Below are 15,089 nucleotides of genomic sequence, written 5' to 3'. Positions count from 1 at the left end.
TGAGTATTTCTGTCTCATCACAAAGCCATGCCAGAAAGAGGGAAATTTAAAAACATTCTTAACTTATTTTTTTTTATTGAAAAGGTTTTACAACAACAATTAAATTTTTCCCCTCCCCCTCCTTCCCCCCTCCCTCCAAAAACCCCCTCCCCCCCGACTTCCCGGAGCAAACACAAGGTATAGCTCAATAAACAAACAGTCATACATTAAATTTTTAAAATCTAACACAATTATAATCCTTCTCTCTCACATAACCTGACTTCTTCCATTAAAATCAAAAACAACGTCCTTCATTCAAAGGCAATCTGAAATTTCTTAATCTGATATCTATTTTGAATATAATCAATCCAATTCTTCCATTCATTTAGATATTTTTCTTGAGTACTGTCTTTCAAGAAGGCTGAGATTTTAGCCATCTCAGCCAAATTGGAAACTTTCAATATCCATTCTTCTATTGTGGGTAATTCTTTTTTCTTCCAATATTGTCCAATCAACAGTCTTGCTGCTGTTATTAAGTTCAAAATCAATTTAGTCTCAATCACTGTACAGTCTGTTGTTATTCCCAAAAGGAAAAATTGTGGTAGGAACTTTATCTTCTTCTTCAGAACATTCTGCATAATCCACCAAATTCTTATCCAGAAAGACTTAATTTTCTTACAAGTCCACCATACATGAAAATATGTAGCATCATCACAATTACATCTCCAACATTTCGCTTGCATATCTGGATACATACATGATAATTTCTTAGGATCTAAATGTCATCTATAAAACATCTTATAAAATTTTTCCCTTAAATTCTGCGCTTGCGCAAATTTAACATTTCTAACCCAAATTTTTTCCCATGTTTCCAACATTATTGGTTCCTGAATATTCTGTGCCCATTTTATCATACAATCCTTTATTAAATCTCTTTCAGAATCTATTTCTATCAACACATTATACAATCTCTTTATATGCCCCTGGGTTTGATTTCTAATTTGTTTAACCAAATTTTCTTCATTTTGAATAACACCACTTTTCTATTCTTAACTTAATTTATGATAGTAAGATTGTCATGAACGAAAGGGGGGTTGTAGCCTATGACCCTCCTACTCGCTCACTCTGTTTGAACCTGCAGCTTTCTTACTTGAACCTGGGTCCTGGTTCTGTATCCTCACTGCTGGGCTTCCCCTAGCAGCCATCCATTCTCCCCACAGAGCAGCTCTCCCTGCAACCACGCAGCAGCAAAGCCCACAGGAAAGAGAGAGAGAGAGAGAGAGACTGCCAGTACCATGATCCTGAATGGAAACACATCTGATTGGCTGGCAGTTGCTTCCTCTTCCCCCCAGCTGGGATATCCTTTTCAGAACAGGCCCTAGGAAATGCACTTTAACAAAGACAATAATAGGTAAATGAAACACGGCTGTTTCATCACAAGTATATAAGAGTAATTAGCGGGGTTTCACAAATTCAGTTAATAGCTCATTTTTTAATTGCCCCCATTAAAAATTAAATTACCCTCCTTTGGGGTGTGGACCCCACGTTGGGAACTACTGCCGTAGAGTCATATGCCTTGGCCCATAGCCTGCCAGATTAGAGCACGGTAATTGGAAGGACTATGATTCACTTAACTGGACTGCAAATCTTCAGTGATTCATTTAACAACTGTGGCAAAAAAAGTTGTAAAATGGGGCAAAACTCTCTTAACTACTGCCTTAAGTTAAGAGCACTGCCTTTAATAAGAACTTTGAATTGATTTGTTCTATGATCCTTTTTTTTTTCCTTTTCCCCTTTTTTGGTTGTTCATGGTATTTTGAAAAGATTTCTGTGACCCCAAAGTTCAAACTAGGAAACCAATTTGCTTCTTCAAAATCCAACATTTATTTCAAAAGAGTATCGAAGGAAAACCATTACTCGTGTGATTCTGAACTTTTCCATGTATATTTAAGGCATAATCTGGTATCTGAGTGTTTTCCAAGGCTCCATTTCTACTTCATCAAATACTGTGGAACATTTCATGAGTACTGATTCCTTTACTGTTGATAGTTGATTCTAAAAAGCAGACACTATTTAACTCTTCCGTATTAATGCTGTCATTTGCATTTTTAGTTATCAGAATAGTGTAGTCAACTTAGTGCAGATTATTGATGTTTCTTCCTGCAGTTTTAAAGTCATACTTCTCTTCCTCCAATCCAGCTTCCCTCAGTATATTTTCAGGAATTAGATTGAATAAATATAGAGTATATAACCTAGCTTCACTCTTGTGCTGATGTATGCATAATATTGCATTCAAATTGTTGCTTTCTGTCCTGTATATAGATTTTGCATAAAGACAATGAATAATCCAGGATTCAATTTTTTTCTTTTTTTCCAGATAGTAATTTTATTAAAGATTGCAATTACAGCAATAAAAAATAATGCAAACTAAAGAAAGAAAGAAAAAGGTATAGAAAAGAAGAAAATAGAATATAGTAATGAAAAATAATTTTAATGTAACAAAGAAACAATTTCCCCTTTATCACAAGCATAAACAATTTTAGTAATTAACTCTTGTGGTTTACTCACAAGAAGCAGTTGCCTGGATCAATTGTGGGTAGTAATTCAAGTTATTATCAGAGAGCTGGACTGCTTGTTGCTCCTCCATTGTGCTGTTAATCGGCTCTGATTTTCACAGAGCCATCTTCAATATGCCATTTTTCTCCCAGAGTCCTAAAGACATTCACAACCAGTCATGCTCAATACAAACAAATACCTTTTTTTTAATCAATAAAGCACATATTGATTGGGGGGGTGTTCTTGGGGTATAGATTGTACATCAGCAATTAATGTCTCCCATTGCTAAGGTGTTTCTAAAACCATCTTGACCATCTAGCATATATCCCTTTCCATGTAGGCCCTAGGGCTCTAAATCTTTATTGGGTGATTCTAAGTAGTATTTTGTTAGCATGTTACATTAAGAATGTTGTACAACCTTTGAACACTTGTTAAGTCTCCTTTTTCTGATTTGGTATGTAGACCAACTTTCTCCAATGTGTTAGTCACCATGTTCTCCAGATTTGTTGGCATAATTTGGTTAGAAACGAATTATTCTTCTGTTGCTTTCCACATTTCTATAAATAATACTTTAATAATAGTATCAATAAAGCATCTCTTCATCAACCCAAACTATACTGTTGGATTTAAGAAACCTGTAACTAGGAAAATATGGTTTTATGTGTATGCAGAATGTTCTGTGTATGAAATGCGGTTTTTTTAGAGCACATGTTGGAACTGAACCACAGGTTCATTGGTGAAATGAGACTGTTATGTTGTGGGCTCAGATCCAAGTATGGTATTATGGCAAAAACTGGCTTAAAGGTGTGAGAAAAGCAAAGGTCATCAAATAATGAGGGAGGGAAAGGGAAGGTGCTGGTGGGTATTTCAGATTGATGTCATGCTGGTAGATACTTCATGCTGGGGAGATTGCTATGGTAGTAGCTGAGGAGAAGCACAAAAGGAGAGAAGAAAAATCATTTGGAAGATTGGGAATTAGGTTGGCCAGTCAGATTTGTTGTGCTGGAAACTAGAGAAGGAATTGGAGTAGCATACACCAGCTGTGTCCGAGTTGTCCTATAAAATCCATTTGGGACCCTTGTAGTTTAGAACCTCTAGGATAAGATAATTTGTTCTAAATGTGTTTTAATACAAGATTTCACTTGAATGATCTCCAGTTTCTGGAACATATCACCTAGAAACCTAAAAATTACTTCTATGATATTCACTTTAACGTTATTCTGAATATATAGAAGTGTGGAAAAATTTTAGAGGTCTTGTATTTGGCTTTGAACTAAATAAAGTAGCTAGATTTAAAATTTTTAATTTGGGTGGAAGTATGAAATTGTTATGATAGGAAGCCCTTTACTAAATGTCTTACTAAATTTACTAAATGTGTGGTGACAGGAAAACAAAATCGGCAATCTGATGGGTATGGAAAACATCTGTAGAAAACATTGCTTAATTGTTCAATTAACAAGATAATTTCCTTTCTTCCTTTCCTCTTTCAGTTTGGTTTCATAAACTATGAAGTGGGTGACAGCAAAAAACTCTTTTTTCATGTGAAAGAAGTTCAGGATGGAGTGGAATTGCAGGCTGGTGATGAAGTAGAGTTTTCAGTCATTCTCAATCAACGCACAGGGAAATGCAGTGCCTGTAACGTGTGGCGTGTTAGGTAAGAAACTGCTAATCATTAACAGTATTATTCTTTTCACAGAAATAAATTATGCAATTCTGATCTCGGGAATATTACAAAAACATTTCATTAGCTGTTCATTTCTTGCAGCATTATATCAGTTTGTGTGAATTAATCGGTACCAACATTGGTGCATGTTTTTTTGCTTACAAAAAGTATATTCTGTTTAATTCATTTATTCACTGATAAATAAATATAACTTGAAACCTTCACCGATTGTTATGTTGTTATGTTATTGTTATGTTGTTTCAAGAAAGCATCACTTCTTTTGAAAGCAAATATATAGGAAAGCATCCTGCCTTCTACTTAATTATAAATCTGTTTTGAGAAGTCTGCTAATACAACATTCTTTCAAAATTCCTAGTGCACCCATTGACAAAATTGTTACCTTGCAAAATAGTGTCATAAGTGACCACTCATTAGTTCCCACAGATGCTGTCAGATTTTTCTCCTTGGTATCAAGGCAGAAAGATATACAGAAATAGTTTATAATTCCCCACTTCTCATTACTTCAAATGACCAATTTAGATTACGCAATGTAATCATTTTTCAGTCATCGCTTTATTTATTTATATCAGATAAGCAATTTGTCTCCAGATCGAATTGAACTTTATTTGTGTGTGAATAGAGACACAAGGAATTTGTCTCTGGTACAGAAGCACTTCTAAATGTCATTTTAAATCATGTTTCTGAATTTGAATTTAATTTAGTTTTTTATTTCAGCGGTTCCCCCCCCCCCAAACCTTTATGATGGTGGGGACTGGTTTTGTGGAAGATAATTTTTCCACAGACTAGGATGGGGATGCTTTTGGTTTGGCTTGCTCCCCCGCCTCTCACCTCCAGCTGTGTGGCTAGTTCCTAACAGGCCATGGACCAGTACCAATCCATGGCCTGGAGGAGTTGGGGACCAGTTTTATTTACATTCTCAGCATTTTATTTACATTCTCAGAAATTAATAGCATAACACATTGATTGGAAACTATTTGGTGAGCCTCTTCCTTTTCAATTTGTGCAGAGGTTTATTTTGTTTTGTAAATGTTTTCTAAATATATGAATTATTGTTGTGGTTACTGTATATACCTTCTATGAATTCCCTGTTTTTCCATGTTAATTGTTGATGCGTCATAATCACCTGCAAAACAAGCTTTTTTACATTCATATATCTGAGTAGGTTACTCTTTGTAACTTTTAACTTTAACTTTTCTATTCCTAGTTTTGCCTGCACTTCTCCATACATTTTGTCTGAAATATAATTTTAGTGGCTGAAGTGTAAGAGGAATTCCAGAAATCAGGAGTTAGCAGATTTGATGTTTGGACTTACACTAAGAATGGGAGGGAAAGCTATATAGTACAGCTAGCATTATTATTATGTAACATTTGAACACAACACATTTTCTGATTAGTCTCTTTTTTAAAAATTAATATTTTTTTACGTATTTATTGGTCATTAAGGTTTTAAAAATGAAGGTGGCAGTAGAATTATGCTTATTGCAAAGGTGGTTCTGTTAGAATCACCAGAACAATTTGACATTTCTTTGATTTGCTCTGTACTAGAACTTACATTTGGAATTTTATTGTAGACATAAAATATTCTGATTTTCATTGTATTACTCAACTTAGTAATCATTTTGGATTTTATGGAAGAGGAAACCAAAAGCCATAGTATTTTTATATGTTAGTTCCCCCTCCTCCCATTGATTTGGTTTGTTTCTATTAACAGTGAAGGTGCTAAGGCTGTAGCTGCTCCACGCCCTGACAGACTTGTTAATCGTTTAAAGAGCATTAATTTGGATGATGCCAGTGCTCCTCGTCTAACTGTGATTCGTCAGCCAAGGGGACCGGATAATACAAAGGTACGTTACAGGAAATTTGCCCATATTTCATAATATTGGAATTTCAGCTTTTATGACAGAATGACATTATTTCTGATAGTCATATCATTGGAATGGTATAATGAATATATGAATTTCTTACATTTCCTATTTGAAATGGACCAGGGTATGCATTGTGTAGGAATAGACAACTTAGTATTGAAACATTTTAAACTACAATTCTTATAATCCCTTAATACTAGTTATTTTTCTGGAACAAATTGGTGTTATATAGTAGTCTAAATATTCTTGGCAAAATGATGTCCATCAGGCAATGAAGAATCATATGGGATTGAAAAATGATGTTGGAATAAAGCAGTAAATAAATAAACAGAACAGTTTGTGATGGTTGATTAATAAATGTTGATATAGCACCTTATTGGGCTTTGGTATCAGACAGATTAAATCTAGAATATCCAGAGATTAAACCCATAATGATATGATGATTGCTGTTTGGAAGGGAAGGAGGAAAAAGTCAAGGAAGTATGATCATGAACAGACAGAAGTTACTTAGCATAATTGAATAAAAGTTTTCAGACAAAGGAAGAAATGGTTTTGAGAAAGAATTTGAAGAAAAAGAAGTTGCACCATTTGTTTGAGGGATATGTTTCAGTGTAAGTTTCAGCAAGGGTTAGGATTTAAAATATTTGATTTGTTTTAAAAAACAATATCACAGAAGGTGGTAATTAACATAGTTGTAAGGTATCTTGTTCTTCAAAATAACAAAAGATAGATATAATAGCTAATATTAAGGATATAATCAGGATGTGAGGTTTATTTCTGAGATTCCCTGTTTCCACAATGGGACCTTTGAGACAGGACATGATCTCTGTGTCTCCTTTTCCACATCTGACAGGGAATAGAAACTGTTAAAGAGGACTATCAAAATTCACTTCAGGTGGACAGATTCTTTATGTTCACGGAAAACATTCCATTCCATTTTTTAAAAAAATTTTTTTTTTTTTGCTCGCTCTTGATACTTTTCACATTTCTGGAAATATTTTTTGTGTTAATAATCTGCAGTTATTTATTGTAGTCCCTTTGAGTAACATGTAAGAGTTGTGCAGCTGTGCAGAGTATGTTCAGAACCATCTAGAGCAGGGGTGTCAAACTGGCCGGATGTGTAACGTGTAGGGCACGCCTGTCCCAGCTCTGCAAATGGGAAAAATGTCACATGATGGCAACTTGATGCGGTGAGTTTGACACCCTTGTTCTAAAGCTTTATAGAATTATTTGCAGAGCACTATCTTCTACACCTACCATGTGACTAAGTCTGGTTCCCACCAAACTAATTTTGTTTCTATGTCTATCAAACATTAGTACATTTGAGCTTGAACTCTGATATTTCTTAAATACTGTTTTACTAAATTTTTATTTACGTTTTTTAATGTCACACTTTTTAAAAACAATTCTTGTCAGTCATACATGACTTCCTATCATAAGCCATCTTATCTTAAAACCCCATTTTTGCAAATGTCTGCATTGTAGGAACAGAATCCCCACCAAGTTTCTTCAGTTTATAATAGGTGAATCTATTTCCCAATTTTGTGTTTCACTATTTTGTTTCTCCACAGCTCTGAGAATTTATAAAGCTAAGTGGAAAACTTTTATAAACTTTATCTGAAAAGAACAATTTGATTTCCTCCCTCATATTTGGCATTTGTGTTTCATTTAAAACAGCAAATGTCGATTCTTCATTCCATAAAGGATATACTGTCTGATCATCTTGTTTTCTTTCAATGGAAGATACCTTCCTTTTTTTATAAATCATTGATAAAATGAAAGGCTTGGTATCTCTTATCTTTTTGCACATCTACCAATCCATCTTGGAACGTTTCTAATATTGAAATTCATTGAGCTTGTGGCTACTGTCCCATTTAATTGTTATGGAAGGGAGCATTTTTGGTAGCAATAATATCCACTCATCAAGCTGGAGAACTTTGTCCTATTAAAAATGCTCTCTTCCTTAGATTCCATCGGGCAAATTAGTTCTTCAGTCAGATACCTCTTTCCAAAATTGGTCCCAATTTTTTCAATGCTATACAGTCCACTGTAGCTCCTAACCTGACACAAATTCCTATTTGCAGGTCCTACTTAGGACCTACAAATAAAGTGAAATAATCATTTTATTCTCTTAATATTTATTTTGTACGTTATTTAGAATGGATGGTATGATTATGCAAAGACCAGTATAGATTTCTGACTTTCCATATCCCACTTAAAAGTTAGTTTTTCCCCTGACATTTTTCTAAATGGATACTGGCAACCATCATGCTTTGTTCCAAGTTGGCTAAACAAGAATGTCCCACTTTATGTTGGGCTCTTTATCCAGAATTAAGACTGGTCTTGTACTCCCAGAAAAGTGCAACTTTTGGAATGCTCACCTTTCTCCTGAGTAAGAAGCTGACTACTACTCATATAGGTGTGAATCACATGGCCTGTTCTCTTAATCCTCCCCTCCCCCTTAGTGTCAGATGACCTCAGTATTTCTTTGGGTCCCATGTTAGCCTGTTAGTCTTAGGAATTAAGGTCTGGTGTGAGCTACATTTAACTGGCATGGTATATTGGAAGAGGCTGTTCCTAGCAAAAAGTGCTCTAAGCTCTAGGTTTCAAATAAAGCTCAATACAATCTTTCTGTGTATAATCACAAATGACCATTCAAAGATTTTCAGTTAGAAATATAAGTTACTAGTTCTTTACCAGTACATATTTGCCCTGTATAGACAAATCAGGTTTTAGTCAGGGCTTTGCAATGGTTGGTTTTGGTTTGTTTTTGTTTTTTTTTTGGGGGGGGGGTTAGCTTTGTTTTTAGGAAAGAACTATAATTATTTTTTCCATGGAAGCAGAAATGTATATTTGGGCACTTCAGAGGCTATTAAAAAGGCAATTACTCATGACAATTTTAAGCAAAAAAGAATACACTAAGTAGGATCGGCAAACAGGAATGTGTGGAACATTCTATATTCATTTTTGGTTAATTGTAATAAATATCAGGTCCACAAATGCTTTGAGGCATTTTAAAAGATAGCATAAACACAAATAAGAGCAAAATGGGAAAAATGTAAGCTCAGAAGCAAAATGAATGTATGTGATGCGTATAGCTGTCTTTACTTTCACTGTTATTTCAACATCCAATTTAAACTCATGATTTATTTTGCCTTTTACAGGGATTTGGTACAGAGAGAAAGATTCGTCAAGCTGGTGTTATCGACTAACTGGTCTCAAAGCAACTAATATTGGAATAAGGGTGGGATCTGGTGAAGGGTACTGAATATCCTTGTATTCATCCCTGACAAAATCTAAGGAGCTATTACACCAGTTTTAACACCTTCCTCATGTTATGTTTAAAAATAAATTTATGAAACAGTTTTAAAATATGCACAGTTGCATCCTGGAGAACCTAAGGTGGCGCCTTATATTAACACATTTTAGAAGCTTTTTGAATGGTGCATTTAAAGCAACTGGTAACTGCAAATCTACTTTGCCTCTTTAAGTAAATATTATAGACAGTTCTATTCTGGAAGACCTTATGAAATTCTGCACTGAAAAGAAATATATATATATAGACACAACATGCATATATTTTCCTTAATTCAATTTTGTCAAGGTATTACTATGCCTTAGGTCTCAATTTTGTCCTCTCCAAGGCAGGGAAGGCTGATTTTCTCGTCATTTTTCATCCAGTTTTGAGGCTTATATGGGGATAGATATACTAACCGTATTATATAGAATCCTATATGAGTACTCAAACATTTATTTGATGGCCAAATGTTAGTTTTTTTAATGTCTCATTTAAATTCACATCCATTTAGCAAGCAAAACTATCTCTTAGATTTCATTGAACATATTTTCCAAAGTAAACTACTAGGTTTTTTTTCTAATTAACTGCAATTAGCATGCATAGTGCAGAATTTCATAAGGATAAAGTGTGCCATCAGTGTGGTAACTTAAAGATATTTAAAACAATGCACAATTTGCTGCTTACAACACTGCAGCTTCTAAACCCGGTTTATTTTACTGATTTAAAAATAAATTAAAAATTTGTGCCTGAAGTAAATACATTTTTTTTGCAGCCAACACCCAGTGTACTGTAAAAGAATACTTAGGCTTTCCATAGCTGTATTGAGACTTTCATCAAGGTGAAATAGTTGATGTCTGTGTGCTTTTTTTTTTCTCCCTTCCTTCCAGGCCCCCCCTCTTCCCATCCCTTCCCTCCCTCAGCCACACTTTATCAAGCAAGCAAACTGAATGATTGGTCTAAGTATTACTTTAACCAAAAAGATCAGGAGTTATTTACTTTGAATAGAGGGCAGTACTGTGTTTTTTCCATGTTACCTCTATTCTCAATTTAGGGTTTTTCTTCTCTGGGAGATGAATTATCTTTGTAAAACAAACATTGCTTTCTCCAATTTTTCTGTTAATGGCAAAGAATGGAAATAGAATAAAGTTTTACTGATTTTGAAAATTTGCCTCTGTCTTGTAACTTCTTCATAAACATCTCCTATCCACTTTCCTGCTTGGCCAATTTCTGTGTTTTCAGAAGACATTCTAGATCCTGAATAAAAACAAAATTTCCCCCATTTTTATGATCAGGCAATGTAACTCAAAAAAAACCCTCTTTTTTAAACTTGTAACATTTTCCTCAGATAGCCTTCCTTTTCTCCATTTTGCACACATAAAGATTAACATCTAAAATCCCAACCACATTTGCACATGCACTAGCATCCGATTAACTGAATAGTGGGTCACATTAAACATGTCTTGGTATCAATTTACAATTCGCACTAAACCAAATATGCATTATTTGAACTTCTGACCTATCTATAATCCAGATTTATGGCTTGATAATGTTAGCATTAAATATTGAATACAATAATTCAGTTTGAAGATGATGTTTATCCTGAATCAGAATAATTCTGGATCTGGCCTGAAGTCAATTTATTAGGATTATGCTTCGAATTCGGTTCCAGAAAGATACTTTCAAAGTATCTTTCAAAGGAATTTATTTTATACATCAAATTTAGAAACTGCCCATATCACAGAATGATCCTGGCAATGTACAATTAAAACAATATATATCACTAGGATGCAGCTAAAACAAAAACAGAAAAATTAAAGTTTAAAAGGTGAGGGGAAGACCTTCAAAGTGCTGACTCCAAGGTTGTGTGCTTCTCTGAGAAACCCAAGTGAGTTGGCAGAGTCAAGTCTTCAGATATTTCCAAAAGGCCAGGAGAATAGGCCCACGTCACCTCTTGGAGAAAATTCCAAAGGGCAGGGGAGAAAGCAGAATAGTTTCTTTTCCTGGACCCTACCAGTTCAAAGTCTTTAACTGAAAGAGTCTGTACCATACCCTCTCTGCCTAACCAGCTGAGACAGGCCAATGTAATAGGGAGAAGACAGTTCTGCCCGTAACCCATAAATATATATACAAAAGACAGTTCTGCCGGTAAACCATAAACTATATATATATACACAAAATATACACTCTTTGAGTTCTACGGTTTTATGTATCAGGACATAGTAAAAATCATCTGGGGCTTAGCAATTCTTAATAGGTAAATACAACCTCAGATGAAAAACAACACTTGACATATTACACCATGTCATTTATTTTACATCATAAAATCCATCAAGCATTTGGTGAAAATCATGCAGATTTTCAGTCAATATAATTAGTCCTTGTCTTACAACCATAATTGGCCCCCAAATTTCTGCTGGTAAGCAAGGCATTTGTTAAATGAATTTTGTCTGTTTTGCGACCTTTTTTGCCACAGTTGTTGGGTGAATCACTACAGTTGTTAGTAACATAGGTGTTAAATGAGCCTGGCTTCCCCATTGACTTGCTTGTCAGAAGGTCACGAAAGGTGGTCATATGATCCCTGCAACCATCATAAATACATACTGGCTGCTAAGCATCTGAATTTTGATCACGTGACCATGCTGCAACGGTCGTGTGAAAAACGGTCATAAGTCACTTTTTTCAGTGCTGTTGTAACTTTGAATGATTACTAAACCAACTGTTGTAAATCAAGGACTATTTGTACAGCACCGTCTATGTGTGAAAGTACATGCACATTTACATCTCCAACACATCTCTAATCTCAGTACAAGCATTTGTTACATATTAACTGATACATATATTAAAAGTAGTCCTTGGTTAACAACAGTTAATTGGAACCTCAAATTCTGTCAAGCAATGCAGTAATAAAACATGATGTCATGCGACCACACTGATTCCAGCAATTCTGGTAGTTCCAGTTGCTGACATTGACACATGGTTCTTAGTTGCAATATCACACAATCACCATTTGCAACCTCTTGCCAGCTTCCCTGTTGACCTTGTCAGAAACAGGCAAGTGAGGGTTGCAAATGGTGATCACATACCTGGAATGCTGCAATGTAATTGCAAGCAGGTTGCCAAGTACCTGGATCATGAACGTGCAACTGCAAGGATCCTGCGATGGTGGCAAGCATGAGGAACAATCATAAGTCTCATTCAGCACTACTTTAACTTCTTGCAAAATAAGTGGTCCTTGCACAAGGACTATCTGTACATAACCAACAACACACACCTTTGTCTTCCCTATTCACTGCTGAATTTCACAAAATGTTCCAAAATTCAAACCTAGTTAGTGTTATACACTGAGTCACACATTTCTCCATTACCTAAAGGAGAAAAAGCCCCTAAACTGCATACCACATGAAATAAAGCATCATTTGTCTTCCCAAATATTGATCATTGTCCTCTTGTCTCCTTTCAATGTAACTTATATTACAAACAAATCCAGCTATTATATATATCCTAATTGTGATGGAATGTAGTAGTATGGATACTACAAGACTAAGAGGGGGAAGGGCATGCAGTCCAGAGGAATAAGACGGCTCAGTCCATATATTTGGTGTGAAAGAGGATAAAGATGTAATAGTTCTCAGATATGCCTGATGTAAATAATGGAGTACTGCAGTTTGGTAAGATAATGTCTATAGGTGTGGAACAATGAAGGAATTGCTTGGAACAATCATGTCTTTCTTGGTTTGGGGCCCCGATACCATCTTTCTTTTAGTAAAAAGAAACACTTCAAATCACTGGGCATAGAACAAAGTTTTTACATTAAATAAACTACACGACTATTCCATTATCATCTTCAATTACAGTATCACAATTTTCAATATTTATGAGTTCCTTTTCATTATTGGTACAAGGAAGATTAGTATCGAAAGCATTGATTTCAATTCCATTTTCAACATTAGTATCATTCCCATTGATTTGATTTACTTAATGTGCCATCAAGTTGATGCTGATTCTTAGTAAACATACAGGTATTATTCAAAAGGATCTGTCAACAACCTGGTCCTTCAGAGGTCTTCAAATGGTGCACCCATTGCTACTTGTAACTGAGTCCATCTATCCTCCTGGTTGTCCTCTCTTTCTTGCCACCTTTCCGAATATTATGGATTTCCAATGTCTCTAAAGTTCTTAAAATTTTAACCCCATTTGTGCCTTAAGGGTTGATTTGTTTGATACTCCTTGATTTGTTTTCTTGGCTATCCATACTGTTCTCAGGAGTTTTTTCTACTGTTCAAAAGTATCAATAACTATTCTCTTGTTGAAAGCCCAACTTCCAGAGTGTCATAGGGAAACCATTCCCTGAACAATTCTGGTCTTTGTAGCTATAGACACATCAGGCCATTAGAGTATCTTTGCAAGAATCCATTGCTATGCTACCAAGGTATAATCTAGTGTATTTCATGACTGATAGATCCTTAACTGTTAATAGTTGATTCCAAAAAAGAGATGCTATCCACCATTTTAGTATACTCATTATTAATTCTAACGCTGGTTGCTGCAGACATTCCTTTTCTTGTATCTAGTCTTAGTCCCACTTTTCACTGTGCTCCTTGACTTTTATTATTCAAGCTTGCCCATCATTAGAATTTTTAGGGATCAGACCAGGGGTCAGCAACCTGCGACTCTGGAGCCACATGTGGCTCTTTCACCCCTTTGCTGTGGCTTCCTGTCACTCAAAATATGCTTCACAACCACCAATGTGCAACATCTACCAGCATGCAATTTATTGAGCTTTTCAACCCCTGGTAGGCCAACCATGGATAAATTCAATTCAGAAGAAAACAACTTTTAATTCAACTACATATGCTAGTTTTGTGGCCACTCAAGAAAGTCAGGCACGGGAAGGGTTTTGTGGCTCCCAGTGTTTTTTTTTCTGTGGGAAATTGGTCCAAATGGCTCTTTGGGTGTTTAAGGTTGCAGACCCATGAACCAGACCAGTACCATCAGAATATCACAGGTTACTGATGTTTCTCAAATTTTAAAACCACACTAATCTTTCAATCCAGATTCTCTCAATATATATTCTGCATATAGATTGAATAAATAGGGGAGGACTACAAGATCATAGTGATGCGATGGCTCAGGGGCTAAGACACTGAGCTTGTCGATCAAAAGGTTGGCAGTTCAGCGGTTCGAATCCCTAGTGCTGCCGTGTAACGGGGTGAGCTTCCCTTACTTGTCCCAGCTTCTGCCAGCCTAGCAGTTCAAAAGCACGTAAAAAATGCAAGTAGGAAAAATAGGGACCACCTTTGATGGGAAGGTAACAGCGTTCCATGCGCCTTTGGAGTTGAGTCATGCCGGCCACATGACCATGGAGATGTCTTCCGACAGCGCTGGCTCTTTGGCTTTGAAACGGAGATGAGCACTGCCCCCTAGAGTCAGGAACGACTAGCACATATGTGCGAGGGGAACCTTTACCTTTTACAAGATCATACCATACTCTTTTCTTTTAGTGTCCTAAGCACAGAATTGATCCATGTTTCATTTCATTTGCTCATTCTTCTCTACCATTTCATCTTCTCAGATTCCACAGTTCAGTTTTCCATATGTCATAATCTTCACCAGATGGGTTGCAACTAACCTTCATTGCATGGCACACTGTATAACCTACACTAATAGCCTTAGTTGTACGTCTCTTATTCGGTGCTAAAGAAAAGGA

The 15,089-nt window shown here is 35.7% G+C and overlaps 1 protein-coding gene across 5 annotated transcripts in view; it reads left to right on the top strand.

Annotated features, from left to right (window-relative positions):
- Positions 1 to 10,546, top strand: part of CSDE1 (cold shock domain containing E1) — a 43,478-nt gene extending 32,932 nt beyond the window's left edge. For all 5 annotated transcript variants that reach the window (XM_058176872.1, XM_058176873.1, XM_058176871.1 and 2 more), the window contains 3 exons: positions 4,026 to 4,189; positions 5,931 to 6,063; positions 9,249 to 10,546. In XM_058176872.1, coding sequence (XP_058032855.1) covers positions 4,026 to 4,189; positions 5,931 to 6,063; positions 9,249 to 9,296 — 345 coding nt within the window. In that variant the 3' untranslated portion in view covers positions 9,297 to 10,546. The remainder of the gene's footprint in view (positions 1 to 4,025; positions 4,190 to 5,930; positions 6,064 to 9,248) is intronic.
- The last annotated feature ends 4,543 nt before the right edge of the window (positions 10,547 to 15,089 follow it).

This window comes from Ahaetulla prasina, chromosome 3, assembly GCF_028640845.1.
Source record: "Ahaetulla prasina isolate Xishuangbanna chromosome 3, ASM2864084v1, whole genome shotgun sequence".
Taxonomy (NCBI): domain Eukaryota; kingdom Metazoa; phylum Chordata; class Lepidosauria; order Squamata; family Colubridae; genus Ahaetulla; species Ahaetulla prasina.
Note: the sequence above shows the minus strand (reverse complement) of the source record. Positions and strands in the feature narration are given on the sequence as shown.